An 18,953-nucleotide genomic window follows, 5' to 3' on the forward strand; every position below is an offset into this window, starting at 1 on the left:
CATCGGGCTCCCTGCTCCTTGAGAGCCTGCTTCTCCCTCTGCCTCTCTCTCTCTGTCTCTGTCTCTCATGAATAAATAAATAAAATCTTAAAAAAAAAAAAACCATAAATTTCTATGCTCCCATCTGCAAAGCAAATTATACCACGTATTTTCTAGATCCCTCAGTGGTGGTGCAAAAGGGCTATTATTTATTCTAGAGAATGAAAAAGATAATTCAAATTTAAGGTTGAGATGGAGAAGGACTTAATTATTACATTTCCCTCGAGAAGAAAAGGAGATCTATGCCCAAGTGTGGCAAGGTCTTTAGCAATCCAAACCTTGAGCTCTTTGGAGTGAACATGACATTTTAAGGACTCAGGACCTCCAACATCTGAGGTCCTTAGTCACTGGCTCACATTTCTAAGTGCCCATTCTGGGAAAGGGAACCTAAGGGCTTGCAAAAATGAACTGTGATTACTACCCCTGAAATGTCTCTGATCTCGTTAGGGAGACAGGCCAAGCACACAAAAAAAACAAGATTAGCAATGTCCATAGCGCCAACCGGTGCCTGAGGAGTCAACAGCCAAAGGTGGGTTTACGGCAGGGAATGGACCTTCTCCTTTCCCAGAACTGAGCTCTCTGGTCCCCAACACTGGTCACTGGGGTAACTCCTTCAATCTAAATGGTGCCTACCCCACCTCCCACCCCTCACAGCACTATGTTCTTCTTCCAGAGCACTTATCTTCATTTGTGAAATATTTTTGTTTGTGCTTGTTTAATATCTGTCTCTCCCCTTAAGACTCTAAGTCCCTCAAAAGCTGAGGGTTTGTTTGCTATTTCACTTCTGTACACCCAGCACCTAGACCAATGTCTGGTGTACAACAAGCTCTCGATAATGTGTTGAATGAATGAATGAGGAGCAAGCCTTTAAGGAAGGCTGGAATTGCAACAAAAAGAGATTGAGGAAGCCATTCCAACAGGAAAAAAATGGTATAAACCAAAGTGTGGAGGAAAATCGTGGGTAAAGGAATTGCCTGGAGCCAGAAAAAATGGAGTAGAAGATGAGAGAGAAAGCCAGGTATAGAAGCCAGACCCTGGGCTCACTCTCCCTGGAGAACCATGAACTCTAGGCCGAAGAATGTGGACTCTGTACTGTAGCAGTAAGGGACCAAAGGCGGTTTTTGGTCAGAGGAGGGAATACAAAATATTTAAGATCGTGAAAAGGAGCCACAAGTAAGAAGGACTAGAGGCGAACCCAAAGGCAAGCTGGAGAATACCGAGGAGGTAGCTGTTAAGGGGGTACCAGGAAGGTGGGTGGGAATGGAAGGGGAGGGACTGTGGGAAGAAACCTGCTGACTGACACAGGAGGGAAGAAGAGGAAGAGTTCAGAGTCAAGGGCAAATGAGGGTTTGAGACACTCTTTACAGGGCCTGTAAAGCCCTTTACAGGGCTTTTGTTTTTTATAGCAGGGACTGAACCTTCTCCTCTCCCAGAACTGAGCTCTCCGGTCCCCACCACTGGTCACTGGGGTAACTCCTTCAATCTAAATAGGGCCTTTACAGGGTTAGGGGTCATTTATACAACACAGGCTTTCCTAATGCCCATCTATCCTATTGATTTTAAATGAAAAACTGGGACAAAAGCATATTTCCCTGTAAATTAAAGGCATGGTGAGTTCTGCAGCAGCCAAACAATGCTTCAGAAAGGCTCAGGGACCCAGAGCAGGATACTCTGCTGGTAGGTGGAGGGTAGTCACAGGCATTGTTCCGTATTAGGGTGCAGGGACGACCTATATTGATTCTGCCAAAAAGCACAACAGGGAGAGGCGCAGCTGTGTCTCCCAGGCAGGAAGCACAGGCAGAACCTCCCCGAGGCAAAATGCAGCTCTCGGTCCCTTCACAGAGCGGCTTTGTGTAAGGCCTCCTGATGAGGGTGTAGGGGCTATAGAGGGGTCACGCATACAGTCCTTGATTAGGGTTCATGGACACATTCATCCCCTTAATTTTTCAGGAGAGTAGGAGGCAATTGCACTCCTTGATGAGGCATTATCAGGTGCCGTGTGACAAGTAAAATCTCATCATGCTGTATAATGCAATCCGTAATGATGTCACACAATTTCAAGAGGACTTGATGACCTGGATGCATCAACTGCCAGGACAGATGCTGTGTGAGAACAAGTCACCTGAGGAAAAGGAGAAGGAACTGTTAAGGAGACAAGGAGGTCTGAGAGCAGGAGGACATAACTGCAGCTTCAAATATCCGAAAAACCAGTAAGCAGGACAGTGTGCCTGACCCTCAAGGGAGAACCAGAACTGATGGGGTGGAAGGCACAGCTCTTGGCTGGAAGTGAGAAAGGGTTTTCTGAGATTTCACACAAGTAATGGTAGACTGCAGAGGCAGTCACTTGGAGTTTCCAAGGAGAAGCCAGAAGTTTGCTTTTAGAGAACATGGAAATGACTGTCTTTAAGGCAGGTGGATGACATGGTAATTCAGATTTCCTCCAATTTCTTAATTGGAGAATTTGCTGGAAATCACCACATCACTCTGCAAGTCCCAGACAAAATAAAAACAAAAGGAGAAAAGATCCCAAACCTAAGAGTCCTCCATCTGGGACAGCAGGAAGGGGGAAGAAATGCTTTGAGCTTTAACAGTAAAATGAAAAACTCATGTTTCCTCTCAGGAGTTCCCTTTCCCAAGTCACTTTCCTTTATACACACAACATTTTTGTCTGGAGTTGGGGAGGAAAAGTAAGATAGTGCTGTGAGAAGCTGGGCTGAATGAAACAAGAGGAATTGAAGAGTAACTGTAAATTAATGTGAAAACAACACTTTAGCTCACTTCTATTCTAAATTCAATTTTATTAAGACTTAGAAGCTGTAGCTCCAACTGGACTCCCTCATTTATCAACTCTAACACCTTAAGCGAGTCCTTTCAATTCTTAGAAATTTAGTTTCCTTACCTGGAAAACTGAATCAAATAGTGGGCTAGATCAAATAGTTGCTAAAAATCAGCAGGATGTTCGGTCTTGGCAATTTTTTGGATTTGTAACCAAAAGCAAAAATAAGCAAATGGGACTGTATCAAACAAAAAAGCTTCTGCACAGTGAAGGAAACCATCAAGAAAATAAAAAGGCAACCTATAGAATGGGAGAAGATATTTTGCAAACCACGTATCTGATAAGGGGTTGATACCCAAAATATACAAGGAACTCCTAAACTCAACAGCAAATAAACAAAAAAAAAAACAAGAAAAACCCAACCAAAAACAAACAAACTAACTAAAAACACCAATTCAATTTAAAATGGGCATGGGCAAAAGGAGCGCCTGGGGTGGCTCAGTCAGCTGAGTGTCCAACTCTCGATCTCAGCTTGGGTTGTGATCTTAGGGTCGCGAGGTCAAGCCCCGCACTGGGCTTGCACTGAGCGTGGAGTGTGCTTGAGACTCTCTCTCTCCCTCTGCCCCTTCCCCCTCTCACTTGCTCTCTCTCTCTAAAATAAAATAAAATAAAATAAAAAAGGCAAAAGATGTAAAGAGGCATTTTTCCAAAGAAGACATACAAATGGCCTGATGTGAAAAGATGCTCCACTTCACTCAACACGAGGGAAATGCAAATCAAAACCTCAGTGAGTGATCACCTCACACATGTTAGAATGGCTATGATCAAGACAAGAGATAACAAGTGTTGGTGAGGATGCGGAGGAAAGGGAGCCCTCCCTGCACACTGCTGGTGGGAATGCAAACTGGTGCAGCCACTCTGGACAACAGTATGGAGGTTCCTCAAGAAATTAAAAACAGAGGGGCGCCTGGACAGCTCAGATGGTTAAGCGTCTGCCTTCAGCTCAGGTCACGATCCCGGGGTCCTGGGATCGAGTCCCGCATTGGGCTCCTGGCTCAGCAGGGAGCTTGCTTCTGCCTCTCCCCCTACTCATGCTCCCTCTCTCTGTATCTTTGGGTCTCAAATGAATAAATAAAATCTTTAAAAGAAATAAAAAAAAAATTAAAAACAGAACTACCCTATGACCCAGCATTTTCACTTTTGGGTATATATCCAAAGGAAATAATCAGTATTTCAAAGAGATATATGCATCCCTATGTTCACAGCAGCATTATTTACGACAGCCAAAGTATGGAAACAATCTAAGTGTCTGTTGATGAATAGAATAAGGAAATATAGTAATGTGCATTTATGTACATATAACTTATGTATATATAATTTATATATAATTATGCATATATAATGTGGTATGTATATATGCAATGGAATATTATTCAGCCTTAAAAAAGAAGGAAATCCTGTCATTTGCTACAACATGGATAAAGCTGGAGGATATTAAAAACAAAACAAAAACCTGGAGGACATTCTGCTAGGTGAAATAAACCAGACAGAGAAAGATAAGAACTGTATGGTATCACCTATATGTGGAACCGTAAAAAAAAAAAAAAGCAAACCCAAAATTAAAAACTAACAACAACAACAAAACTCTAACTTATAGAACCAGGGCCTGCAGGGAGGGGGAAATAGGGAGAGGCTGGTAAAAGGGTACCAACTTTCAGTTGTAAGATGAGTAAGGTCTGAGTATCTAATACATAACACAATGACTATAGTTGGTAACACTGTATTATATAATTGAAATTTGCTGATAGAGTAGAACTTAAATGTTCTCGCAAAAAAGGAGAATGAGGAGGGAAATATGTGAGGTGATGGATGTGTTAATTAACTCAATGAGGGGAACCCTTTCACAATGTATATGTATATCAAATCATCACCTTGTATACTTTAAATATCTTATAATTTTATTTCACCTCAACAAAGCTGGAAAAAAGTCAACAGGATGCTTATCACCGCTTAGATAAAAATAAATTCCGGAAGAAACAAAGATTTGAACCTGAAAAATAAAACCATGAAAGTAGTAGAAGAAAATAAGAAAGTGTTGTGTTTTTTTGTTTTTAGTTTGTTTTGTTTTTTGGTAATCTGAGTAGGGAAGGTTTTTTTAACTAGGACACAAAAATCTAGAAGTCATTAAAGAAAAGATTGATTCAACTATACAAAACTTTAAATTTCTGTATTGGGGTGCCTGGGTGGCTCAGTTGGCTAAGCGTCTGCCTTGGGCTCAGGTCATGATCTCAGGGTCCTGGGATCCAGCCCCCAATCGGGCTCGCTGCTCAGTGGGGAGTCTGCTTCTCCCTCTCTCCCTCTGTGCTCTCCCTCCCTCTCTTTCTCTCTCTCAAGTAAATAAATAAGATCTTTTAAGAAATAAATATTTGTATGTTAAAAAATCCATAATGTTATATGTCAATAATAATTTTTTAAAAACCCATCAAATACCATAAACAAAGCCAAAAGACAACTCATATTATAAAGGGCTAATTTCTTCAAATATAAAGAGCTTCTATAAATTCAAAGAAAGAGATCAAACGACAACAGCAATTAAAAAAGAAAGGAAAGGAAAGAATAGGAAAAGAATAGGAAAGGAAAGGAAAGCAAAGCAAAGCGAAGGAAAGCAAAGGACAAAGCAAAGGAACAAGCAGAACCCAGAGAAGAAAAATAGTTTTTAAACATGAAAAGATGCTGACCTCACTCATAATAAAAAAGACACCCACTTTAAAACTAATCCAAGATAACATTACCAATCTCTTAACCAAAAAGAGATTAAAAAGCTGACCACCCCCAGGTTGGTGAGGTGTCAAGAAACAGGCTCTCTTTAGAGTTGTGAGTGTGAAAGTAAATTTAACATGCATAAACCCTTTAAGACAGCTGTTTATCCTCAAGAAATTTATCTTAAAATGACTCTGTATAAAGATATGCATTGCAGTACTACTTCTAATTAGTAGAAACTGAGTAACATCCAAAATATCCATCTAGAGAAAACTTTTAAAATAAATGATTAAGTATATCCATACTGTAGAATCATACGAAATATTAAAAAAAAGAAAAGGAAACACTTTATGTACTTAATTAGAATGATTTTCAAAAATAGATTATTAAATGAAAAAAGCAAGGTTCAGAGCAGTATGCAGAATATGGTACCACCTGTCTTAAAAAGAAAAATACATGACATGTCTAAAATGCTTATAAATGCACAAATATTTCTAGAAGGATACTAAAAAACTCAGGAGAGGAGCTGGGTGTCTGGAGGACAGGGAGGGAGGGAGGCATTAAAAAAATTCTATGTTCTTTGGTACCTTTTAAATTTCAGCCATATAATACTGAGTATTGTAACTTAAAAAAAAAAAATCCCCAGTGTATAAAAATTCGATTTCCAGGGTTGGCTTTGCCTAAACATCTATATGTAGTTGGACAGGAAGGCTGTTTAAGACAACTATTCCCTCCCAGAGCACAGGTCAACACCTTGGGTCTTGGCAATCCCTACCCTTGCAGTACTCTTCCTCTGCCACTACACCCCAGGTTCCATGGCGGTCCTTCCTATCCTCTGCGTCAGCAAAGAGGGCGCAGCTAGTCCCTGGAGATAAACTCCTCCAGGGTCATCCACCTTTCGGGTGTCAGTGAGGGAAGCTATTCCCCCAGCAGGAAACTCCAGAATGCACACCCACTGCATAACCGATACAAGGCATCCTCCCATGGGTTTTTGGGGGTGGTTCTGCTGAAAATAACTAGCTCCAAAGTGGAAAGGAACCGGAACATTTACACAAACCACACCATTTCAACTGAGTTTACGATGGCTTCCTGGCTGTTTAAATCAGGACAGGCAAGAACAGATTGCCAAACAAATTGTCATGTGTAGGCCCCTAGTGACCTTAGGCAGTTTTCCACCTGTCCAGACAAATAAACACGCTGTCTTGAGTTATGGACAGGTGGGCCCTGTGGAGCCAGAGACTGGGTCATTAGAGCGCGTGAGCAAGACAGAGGCAGGATGCCTGAGAGAGACTGCTTAGCATCTCGGCCCTGCCCACGATCTTCAGGCCACAAGCATCCTTCTTACCCACTGGCTACTCACCTGGAGGCATCAAAAGGGAACATCCATGGGAAGAAAGCGGGACAAAGAAAAGTAAAAGAACCCTAGGCAGAGAGGGCAGCCATCCAGGAAAACACAGAGCTGAAACACAGAGCACATCTCTGAGGGTGCTGGTGAAACACTGGGGTCCAGAAAAGAGCTCTGTGTTGCAGGGGAGGTCTAGCTTAGTTGCTTTCCTCCGGTCCTTATATAATAAAAAAGCCCGTCCCTCACTTTCTGGCCAGGTAATTACTTAGCTGCCACTCTGACCACAGGGCACATCTCTAAACAAATTAAACTTCTCTGGGGCCTATTCATTTCATGGAGGAAAAAAAACCACAGAAACATAGTTGTCTTGTGAGAATATAGTGAAGCCAGCTAGTTTTGCTACACGTCACAGGGCTCACATGGGGGCTAAAGCAGTCAGTGGCAGGTCACCTGGGCAGGAGCACAGATTAGACCAGAGGCCTCACAATGCCTGGCATCTTGACCCCAACCAGACCCTAGCCCGCATGCACTATGCATTCACTAACCAGGCAGCCATAGTCCCTGCGCATGGCTGACCGAGACATCCCCCACCCCCAGGCGGACACACCAGAGGTAATGTAATTCACCGTCCGAAATAACACACAGCCTGCACGTACACACACGTGTGCACATGTGCAAACAAAGACGACCTCCATCTCTGGTGTCTAAGAAGCTCCCTCCACGCCAACCTCCCCAAGTCCACCCTGGGTCAGAGAACATCTGAGGCCCCCCGCATCACCCTCTCTAGCTGGCAGCAATGACCTGTTTGGAACCTGTGGGCTTGATTACTAAGAGGAGGCATTTCAGATTCATCAGCCTTTAAGATGCCTTTTAGGGCCCTGGCACCCTTTCTGAGTTCCAAAACAATGGTGCTGATACTTGGACTCACCTGCCCTGACTCCATGAACACCTAAGCATCTATCCTCCTCTCACGGGATCTCTGTTTTCTAGATTCCTGGCCATCTTCTGGTCTAAATAATTTTGGATTTCCTTTCCCTTGCTTTATAATCCTGGTTTTTAATTTTATTTCCACTTTGAGAATGTGATGCATACATGGAAATGTATTTCTTAAGACAATGACCTAGAATCCCATCTTTCTACCACAACCCACTCCAGGATCCTTGCCCAGGATGACAAGGACAGTGAACAGGTTTGAGTTTTTTGAAGTTTTATTTATTTAAGTAATCTCTACACCCCAGGTGGGGCTCAAACTCAACGACTCCAGATCAAGAGTCCTCCAGATCAAGAGTCATATGCTCTTAGGACCGAATCAGCCAGGTGCCCCCAAGTTTGAGAAATTCTTGCAAACTCAGATTTATATACGTATGCGCGTACATAAATATGCACATACATACACATGCACGTACACATGTATGTACAAAAAGTCACCCAACACAAATTACTGGAAAAAAGGGGTGAAAAAAACAAGATGAGAAAAGAAGCGGGTGGCAACAGTGGCTAAAAAGAGCGAAAAGAGGTTAAAAGTAAAAGTCAAGTAATAAGATGTATTTGTAAGACAATGTAAGTATAGAATGGAATGTCAAATTTGTCTGACAGGAGAAATTAATCACTAAAAGAAAGCAGCCTGCTGGCTCAGCTAAGGCCACGCCCCACTCTGCCCCGCCTTCTCGGAGGGCCCCTCCCTGGCAGCCCCACCCCCACCCTGCTCTATCCTTCCTCTCAGCTTTATTTTTCTCATTAGCACTCTTATCACCAACAAGCATACTGTGATTTTACCTACTGTCTTCTCTCTTTCCCCTCTAGTTTTCTAGAATGTCAGTTACACGAGGCAGGGGATTTTGTCTTGTTCACTGTTCATCCCCAGTTATTAGAGTAACAGAATACCCCGAACTTAGGTATTCAACAAATTAGTTGAATGAATGCAAAATTCTAATAAAATATGCTTTGATTTTATATTAATTGTCGATTTTGTGAAAATACCTCTACTTGATTTTCAAACACAACTGCTTAGAATAAGACTAAATACTATCGCCTAAATTATATAAAATCACTCTGTCCGTATCTGACTGATGCCATTACTAGAAGAAAAGAAGGAAGACAGATACAAAACCAGAAGCAAAGTATACAAAAAGAATGTCCCAGAAAATGTTCCTGTGATTCCTGGCATCTGTATGCACTGGCATTAAAGATCAAATTCTTCTCATATATTCACTGACATCCACTGTCACCCAAGCTTTGGTCTGGTGTTTGAAAAAAACAAAATGTAAGGAAACAAAAACGAGTCAAGAAGGGAAGTTCTCATCTTCTGGCAATTTCACAAGTACAGAAAATCCCTACCTGGTCCTTGATGGTGCTGTGCTGATGGGGCTAAATGGAACCAGGCCATTTCTGAAAGGACAGGGGTAAGACTGTGGATGGGTGGCGTGGGGGCGAGGAAGTGAGCTAACACCACAAGCAGTAAAATGCTCTGTAGAATATAAAAATGAGTGAATGCTGGTGAGAGAGTTAAAAAGAGAAAAGAAAAGAAAAACCCTTCAGGCAGAGAAGGCTAAGGAAAGGCTATCAGAAAAGCCCCTCCTTGATGCCACTAGGAAGGAAAAAGAAAAGTAAATGAAGATAGTAAGGAGGAAGGAAAAAGCCAGGAAAGAGCATAGAGGAACAGGGAGGAATGAGCAAGGGGAAAAAAGGAAATGAAAAGAAAGAAGCAGGAGGAGTAAAGCGGTAGTAAAGCAGCCAGGAAGAAAGCTGGAAAGGAGAGGGAAGCAGGGAAATGTGGACAGGGAAGATAACAGCCAGGTCACCCAGACCCCCATGCAAAGTGAAGAGGCAGCGGCACGGAGGGCACCCTTCCAGGCCAGGTGCCAGCCACCCCGCCCTTACTGACACACTGTCCACTTGGAGGCATGATGTCACCAAGAGAGCGGTCTGGTGGGGTGTGGCAGGGGTCAAGCACACCAGTCCTCTCCTCACTAACCGTAGAGCCAGGACTAACGCTGGCTTATTCGTAATGCTATGTATGGGGCTCTGTTAGCATCAAGGCCATGGAAATGCCCATATGTATCTTTTTTAATCTGGGCTAACCAAAATCAGTTGGATTTATCAGATAGAAAGGCAAAACTGTTTATTCAGGAATGCCTATAAACTGAGATTCTTTTTAAAATACAACAACAACAAAAAGCCCTCAATCTTAGCAGGCCACTTAAAACCAAGGGAAATTTCGAGGTTCCAGGACAAAAGCTGTAACTTGTGTATACAGGGAAACTAAACAGACATTCCAAGCTCCGATTTGTCCCCAGAGGTAGGAGTATCACATTCTTGTCTAGAGTGGGCTGGCCACGCTTAGCCAGAAAGACTACACAGCATGCTTCTTTACATAATAAAGAACAATACAAACTGCAGACTGTGGTGTGGAAAGTTTAGCCATTGTCAGCGCAAACTCAAGCTCCAATGTATTTTACATCGAGGCCATTCTTCTAGCTCACCCAACCCTCACGGGTTAAAAGCAAACCAAGCCTCTGTGGAGTTGAACCAATCAGCTTTTCTCTTGATGACATCATGCCTCCAACTGGACAGCGTGCCGGGAAGGGTGGGGCGGCTGGGACCCGGCCCTTGGGCCTGGAACGGCGCCCTCCTGCCGCTGCCACTTCCCTGCTCACCGAGGGATCTGAGAGCCAAAGGTCCGCTCTCAGCTACCACTTCAGGTGAAACCAGGGCGTGCCCCAAACCCCTGGCAGGAAATTACTCTCAGCTCATACAAAATGCACACAAAGCACGCGTCCCTGCTCTTCACCCATTTCCCACTTGTTTAATATTTATGAAAGCTGATTACAAAACAAATTTATCACTTAAGCCTTCAGCCAAGTTTTAAATTACTCAAATGTTTATGCTAAGTAGACAAGCAGCCTTCTGCAGTTTTGTCTTTCATAAACTTCAATCTCATTCAAAGGCAGGTATGTGAGACACCTATCTGACCCCAAAGACGACATACATTCAAGCCACAATCTGACCAGTAGGTTCTTTTTGTTCTTAGGCGGTATGTACTTCAGACGTTAGCTGCTGCTGCTGCTTCGTGGGCTTGTGGGTGCAGCCCACGGCGCAGACACAGGATGAAAACACATCTAGGAGATGGTGGCTCTGGGGCACACAGCTGAGGCGCTGACCACACGGCCAGCTCTGGAAAGGGGAACAGGCTTCCTACAGTCGGAGGCGGGAGAGGCTTCAAGTTAGATGATGAACTTCTCCTGCTTCCCAGCACCCTGAATATCCACCTCTGGCTCGTCTGCAAATGAAGATTAATTTACAATTTACATGCACGAGCTGGGTTTACCGCTCCAGCACACAGCCATCTCGGCTTGCTTACACTGGATAGAAACAGTGCCACAAATGTCCGTATCACTCAGGGTCCCCTCAGGAAAAAGAGGGCATTACAAACTGGGCAACTGAAGGATGATTTATACAGATTGGGACAGGGTACAGAGAGAGCGACAGGGAGGACAGTGAGTCACAGCCAGGAGCCCCAGGCTGAAGGCGTCAAGGGGAGTGGCTGGTTACCAGAACCCAGAGAGAGCAGCTTTAGGGAAAGGTTCCTCATAGGAGAGCTGGTGTTTAGGAGGGGGACACAGCCAACCCACGATTCCTTTGGCCTTGTGAAGCAGGTCACACAGATTAGCCTTCTGGGGAACACAGGCAGGTAGAGTAGGGTAGGGAACATGCCCGAGGGCAGACAGAAGATGCCCTGCAAGGTGTCCGACACCAACCTAGAGGACAGCTTCAACAACAACGAACAAACTAGCCCTCTGACACAGCCACACAACAGGAAACTGTGCCTTTCACAATTCCGGTCTGAATCCGGGTCTTATGGATGTTGCCATGGTTAGATAACCACAAAATGCAGTAATTAAGTAAGACACACATTAAAAATCGGTAAATACGCTAAGACCTCAAATTTGGATATAATGTTAACAGAGGTTAACCTGTGGAGAGATGTAGGTGATTTTCCCGTTCCTAATCTATATATTTTTAAAGTTGTATTGATGGACAGCTTTCCAGTTTACCTTCTATTATGCCCCTATTCTATTAGGCATCATCAAGATAACAAGGAGTGCTTTGATTTTTGACTGGTGAACAGAGAAAGTATCTACTGAAGCTTGGATTTCGACCTCCTCTTAGGCAGAGAGATCTTTTCAAAGAAAACTCTATTATTTTTTGTTACTAAAAATCTAATGGAAACTAGGGAGAATGCTAGTGTCATAATGGATGCCATCTCAGAGTTTCACCTTAAACAGGCTAACTTTCCAAAGTCCTCTCATTCTGGGTAATCACCAAGGGCTGCACGAAGCACCTGTAAGGAGTGGTCTGTATTTGGAAAAAATGACTCCCAATCTGCCAGCTGTGCAGGTCCCCCAGCTACAGACCATCAGCCCCAACAAGCAGCTCGTCAGATAGCCACTGCCAGCCATGATACAGAAGAATACATTTGAAAAAGAAACAGTAGAGAGGGCTGCAGATTTCTCTCTAGCTTCTCCCCTCTCCGGGAGCTAGCAGGAAGGCTTATTAATTTCTCAAAGAACAATGGGGGGGTACTGCCCTACTTTCCCTGGCTGGGCAGGCTCTTCTGTCTCTGGTGTGGGCCAGAGTCATGCAGGACAACACCAGGTGAGGGGCTTGAACTCTGCTGCTTCCCTGTCACCTCACCAGCACCAGACAAGCCCCACAAAGTTCTGCCTTTCTTAAGTTCTGAAGACACTGTGCCTCAGTTCCCATTCTCCAAAACTCCAAGCACAATAATAATAGGAATAGCTACCATTTACTCAATACCTTATGCATAGTAGGAACTGGGCTAGGCACTTAAACACACGTCTAACTGGTAAAAAATGCCTCTGAAACACAGACTTGACTGCCTGTTTCACAATTATAGAAATGACGCTGAGGTTTCCTGAGGCCACTCATGGGACAAGGAAGAGTTGATGGTGGAGCCAGGGCTCAAGCTGGATCTGCTGACTCTGGAGCCTGAGCCTTGTGTATTACCCTGCACTGCCTTCTAGGAGCAGTCTGGCAGACTTGCAATCACAGCTGCCTGGGCCCCACACTGAGGAACTGAGCTGGACCCAAGCTCCTTCAGAGCAGCTTTCCCCAGCCTCCTGGGGATCCAGTGATGACAAAGAAATCAAGCACAAGATATGGCAAAGTAGCCTTCAGGCACCGGTCAGGGGTAGGGTGGGGAGCAGCCATTAACTAATGACTCGTTCTAGGAAAGTCGGCCAAAGGCCTGGGTCTAGGGCCAACCACTGGGGGAAACACTTCTGAAGTTTCTCTTTTGACAGAGATATCCACAAAAACCAAGTATAATATGACTCAAAAACAATGATGAAGGATTACGCATGAAGGGCCCTGTTAATATTCTCTATACAAGCAAATCTCAATCTTCTGAATTCCTTCCAGTAAGACCTCAGTTGCCTCAGGTTTTTGAATTTAAAGTGTAACAGTGCTTCCGGTCGTTCAGTCACAGTACAGACTGGCCCAGGACACCCAGACCTCACACAGACCCAGGGTTCACAGTAGCCATCTGCAAACTCTACCTGCAACAGAAATGTGAGCATATGAACCTCCTGTCCCTAATGGGCCAAGAGACAACCCCTGGATTAGCCCGAACAGCCAACTTCAATTAAGCTGGGCGTGCTTCAGTGATTTCATGTTTCTCCTCCAGGAGGAAATGGTGGAGCCCATTAGACTGCCTGGCAATGCTGCGTGTTAACAGAGCATGGTAATCCTGTGGCCAATCACCCAGCACTATCGACCTCTTGGGTGAAAGGTATGCTCAGGAGATGGATCCAAAAAGAAGAGGTAATTCATTAGACTGGTAAAGCTGTCTTCCAGCCCATTTGAAGGATTCTGAGCTATTGCCTTGATATCAAACCAAATACTTCTCAGCCTCATGTTCAGTCCCCTCCCACTATGTGATCCCAATCTCACTCTCTACCCTTATTTCTTTTTAAGATTTTATTTTTTTAAATAATCTCTACACCCAACATGGGGTTTGAACTTCGAACCCTGAGATCAAGAGTTGCACGCTCCACCGACTGAGCCAGCCAGGTGCCACCTACCTACCCTTATTCCTTTTTTTTTTTTTAAGTTTTTTTTTTAGATTTTTTTTAATTTTTAATTTTTTAATTTTTTATTTTTCGACAGAGAGAGAGAGAGAGAGAGAGACAGAATACAAGCAGGGGGAGTGGGAGATGCAGGCTTCCCGCAGAGCAGGGAGCCCAATGTGGGACTCGATCCCAGGACCCTGGGATCACGACCTGAGCCGGAGGCAGACGCCTAACGACTGAGCCACCCAGGCGCCCACCTACCCTTATTCCTTAGGCTCGCCTATATGAACTCTACTTTCTACAGACACCAAACGATATAAGCTTTCCCAGCTCCACGCCTTCACTCACGCGATTTTCTCCACCAGTGCCCTTTCTTCATTCCCCTAGCTTCAACCTGGTTTTCCCCCAAACACTTGGTTCTTTAATTCCAAGTCAAATTCCGCGTCTCTGAGATCTTTCCTGAAGCCCCTCCCCCGCTCTGTCTCACCCCCGTCCCCACCCTCCCCACTCCCACTGATGTTTTTCTCCAGCGGCCCCTCCTCCCATTTCAGAGCACACCGCACTTCTACTCGGAAACTGCCTCATCCTATCCTTGACTATAAGTGAGTGAAACTCTGTCTTGTCTGTTTTTGAAAAACAAAGGCAGAGCACACATTCCTACAAACACACAGACTCTAGTGTGTAATCTCCCATGGGCCAGGAGCTCTGTCACTCAAACTGATTTTCCTTTAAGTGGTCTAGCGTCTAGTCCGGGCTCACCCAATCTTGGTTTCTGAACCAGTGAAAACTTTCTATTGCACAGGATTCCTCAGTCCCTGACTACACAGAGTCCTCAACCTCATCTTATCTGGAGATAAGAGTGCTGTTGGAATTGCCCCCACCCTGTTCCCATGCTGGGAATGGGATTCACTTTGGTTTATATCCCATGCTGGGAATGGGATTCACTTTGGTTTATATAACTTTGCAGCTGCAACCTGAATAGATGTGGGTAGGGCATTTAGTCTACAGATTGCTCAAAGGGACGTGTCAGCTGCACTGTTCCCCTCCTCTTTGCGAGCTAAATTCATCTCTTGAAAATGTTCCTGGGAGACAGACCCAGTCCCCTTCAAAGGCAGCTCCCTCTCAGCAAGAAGCCTGCAAGGGTAGCACTTTAACATTCTCTGGGTGTTTACCAATCTTTGAGAAACACATTCTTATGCCCAGTAAGACATGTCACAGGTCACTGAAAAATATTCAGGTACATATTTCTAACTATTCTATAACAGTGGTTATGAAAGTTAACCTGGGCCTCAGACTCCAAAATGCTTTCTCCTCACTAATCTCTCTCTGTTTTTCCAACCACCTAGCCCTCTGCCTCATCGACCCGGGAATGTGGGACGGGTAGAATGCTTCTGCTGGAAGAGGCGTTTGGTCTTCCAGGGGAATGCAGTAGGAATAATCACGGAGGAGCGGAGACTAGAAAAGCCCCCTCCTGATCCTCTTTCAGCAGCTTCTCCCAGAGCCCAACCCTCTCCCTGGCTCCTAGCTGACCCTGGGCCTTCCCTCTTCCTCCTGAAGACTCATACAAAGTTTTCTAGTTCTTCTTAAGCATCTTCAGGGTAAGCATGACTGCCTGGATGGTGGCTAATGGGATCCAAATATTTCCAAACAGCATGTCATTTCTAGGAACTGCCTCTCCCTCAGACCCGCTCTGCTTGGGGCCACCACCCTCCAGTTTAACCACGAATGGACCTATCCTTTGCCATCTGGGCAATAAGATCCCCTGCCTGGCAACTTGGGGCTTGCCTCGTCACGGCTGTCAGAGACACTCTGGTCACAGTGCAAAGGAACCAGGGCAACCCTGGCCCACACGTCCTGGTCCCGGGAGTCGGCACACAGGGGAGCTGTGGTGGGCTGTGGCCAGCCCAGCTCCCTCTGACATCACGTGGCCTTACCTCATCCCACTCCGAGGCAAAGGAGGGCGACTTCTCCAGCCTCTTCTTCCCGATGCTGCAGTTGGACAAGGACTCGCTCCGGCTCCCCATTGTAGTGTCGTCCGTGGGTGAGCAGGTCAGGAGATCAGAGTCAGACTTGGACAAGCTGCGGCTGAGTTTAAGTTCAGCTTTGGGTTTGCTGCTGGGAGGGGCTCGGCTCCTAGCCCCACTCCGGTCTCTTTCTTCCTCGGCACCACCAGGGTGTTGAGATGCTGTGTGAGTCAAAGTTTCGGGGTGCGATTGGCTGTTGGTGGTGGGCAGGCCAGCCGGGTAACCCGCTCTCTTACTCTGGTCCAGGACACTGGGCGGGGAGGCTCCAGGAGCGCGCACAGCCGTCTCCTCCAGCTGCATGCTGGCCTCGTGACAGGCGCCCTGTGCGGGGGACCCTTCTGGAAGGCTCTGGCCAGTGGCAGAGAGCAGCTGGAAAGGGTCCTGCCCCACCTCACACACCGGGGAGGAGCCGTGGAGGAGACCGGAGAACTGCTCTGGGACCTGCCCGTCCTGCCCCTCCGCAGAGTCCTGGCTCCGGCTGCTGCTGCCCCGCCTGTGGTCTTGGAGTGGACGGAGAGACAGAGAAATAAAAAATTAAACGTGGCAAAAATCAACAGTTCCAACGCAGCGAGCGAACGGCAGGGCTGAGGAATTCAACAACAGGGAAAAGAGAGAGAAGCTGGATGGGTTGGAGAGAGGGCAGAGGGAGAGAAGAAGAGAGTGGAAGGAAGAGAACAGTTTTGTATTGTTCTTAATGTTCAATTTGTACCCAAAGTCAGAGCATTTATGAAATTCCAAACACTGGCCTGATTAATGCTCTCTGGCAGCCTTCCCTGTTGTTAGGTTTCTGTTAACGTTAACGACCAGACCTTGCTATATAAGGCGAGAAGTGCTAACTAGATCCTACAGAAAGGACATGAGTAAGGAGACAGAGAGCAAACACGGAGTAAGAGTGAGAGAGAGAGACAGAGAGAGAGAGAAAGAGAGAGAGAGAGAGAGAGAGCCAGCGAGCAGGCGAGACTCACTCCTGGAACATCTGATACATTTCCATAAAGGCCAAAGTGTTATTTAGAGCCACCCGCCCTCCCTTCTTCTGGCAAGCAGCAACAGAGGGGAAAAAAAATGGAGGTCATGATCCACAACCTGCAACTTCTGGAATTCTTTCACTGAACGTGCAAAACAAAACAGCAGAGAAATAACCACTTCCTTCCTCACAGAGGGGCTGTTCAGGGTTCCACACCTCATCCTTCCTTCCTCAGGGAGCCCAGACCATTTTTTTTTTTTTTTTTGAGAATGTGCACATCTCACTCCTTCCAAAGCCTCCCAGCTGCTCCTATTTGTTTAAGTTTAACCTCAGTTGATCCACTGAAAACAAAATGGTCTAATTTGTCAATGCCAAGAGACATTTGCAGTTCTCTCAAGACCTCCTCAACAGCCCAGAAATCTGACACTACTAGCTCATGAGGCCAGCTACTACTGTATATTCACCCAAGATATCAAATACTTCTGCCCTGAAGTGGCATAAATAATTGACCAAATCAGAGTCCAACATCAGAATCACACTGGGACACCAAGGGGCTCGCCCTGCGTGAACTCAGACCCATTAGAGATTTTCACCCACATCAGCAGGGTAGATTAACCACCCTGCACCCAGTACTAGCTCACATTGCTAAGCTAATATTCAGTGTTATTTTCTCTGTAAGTGGAATCAACGGTATAGATACCAAATGATTCCCTAGTCTGCCCAAAGCTCCCAAGTATTGTTCATGAGTTCAGAAAATCTTAGAACCCAAAGGATCAAGTTCAATTATTTTTACAGATGAGGAATCTAAGATCCTCAGGCCTTTAGTGGTTTGTCCAAGGTGGCGGGGGAGAAGACTTTAACCCAGGCTTTCGGAACACCTGGCTCTGGTCCTGGTTGTGCTGCTCTCTAGCTGTGTGGCCTTGGCACTGATCTCATCCTGCTGGGCTTCAGTATCTAAACTAAGTAGGATGAACTGCACATAGGCTTTAAAGATCCCTTTTATGTTACAACGGTGGTAAGAATCCAAGTCTCTACCATACTGTGATGGCAAACTTCTCCCCCTCAGGGGCTGCTGCAGATGCCTGCCTGGCTGCTTCTCCTGCTACTGCCTACATAGCACCCACTCTCCCTGACCAGCGTGCCTGCAGCCCAAGGCTCCTGGAAGCTCAGTTCCACAACTGAATAGGGTCGTCAGGGGAGGAGGGGTGCACTTTATAAACATGATGCACTACAACACAGTCTTCACTGCTCCATGCACAATGCCAAAGTCCTACAATGCTGGCTCTTCCAAGACAGCCTTTAAGGAAGGATCACAACAACCAATTCTCATATTGCGCCCATCACCCTGAGGTCTGAGCAGGGACATGGTTCCATTCACCCCACTTTCTCAAGAAGAATGGTGCAGTCTCCACAGTCTCTTCAGCTTTTGGCAAGCCTGCTGAGGCTTCAAGGGGGCAGCCAGTTAACTCCACTTTATGGTTCTGAATTCTTATCCACAGGAGTCCAGAAGTATGAACTTTCGCATCTCCTTCCTCTACACTTGACTGCTTCAGGATTTTCACACCCCTAACTCACAAACTCTATACCCCAAAGGTCAGGTCCAGAGCACTGAAAAGCACTGAACAACTGGAATCATTTCTCTAGGGAAGAAGAAATGCTGCGTACGTAAGAGTTCCATCCAGCTTAACTCAGCCCCAGGAAGCCATGACTTCAGGACTATGAATTCCACATATGACAACTGGCTGCCTGAACAAAGCTGCCCTGTAGCGTCGCACGGTGGGGCCAGAGAATATGGCACATGACCATCACTTGTGGTTCAGACCAATGGCACTGCCTAGGAGAGGCTGACCGGGAGAGTCAAAATTGCTACCTCTCGAACCATACCCACATGGCCAATTTCCTACAGATTCTGGCCCAAGGTACAACATTCCTCTGACTGCATTTGAATACAAAA

The 18,953-nt window shown here is 45.6% G+C and overlaps 1 protein-coding gene across 9 annotated transcripts in view; it reads right to left on the bottom strand.

The window, feature by feature from the left end:
• ANKS1A (ankyrin repeat and sterile alpha motif domain containing 1A) overlaps window positions 1-18,953 on the bottom strand; it is a 176,558-nt gene that overhangs the window by 52,759 nt on the left and 104,846 nt on the right. For all 9 annotated transcript variants that reach the window (XM_027602588.2, XM_027602591.2, XM_027602586.2 and 6 more), the window contains one exon: window positions 15,946-16,535. In XM_027602588.2, coding sequence (XP_027458389.1) covers window positions 15,946-16,535 — 590 coding nt within the window. The remainder of the gene's footprint in view (window positions 1-15,945; window positions 16,536-18,953) is intronic.

Source organism: Zalophus californianus, chromosome 7, assembly GCF_009762305.2.
Source record: "Zalophus californianus isolate mZalCal1 chromosome 7, mZalCal1.pri.v2, whole genome shotgun sequence".
Lineage (NCBI taxonomy): Eukaryota > Metazoa > Chordata > Mammalia > Carnivora > Otariidae > Zalophus > Zalophus californianus.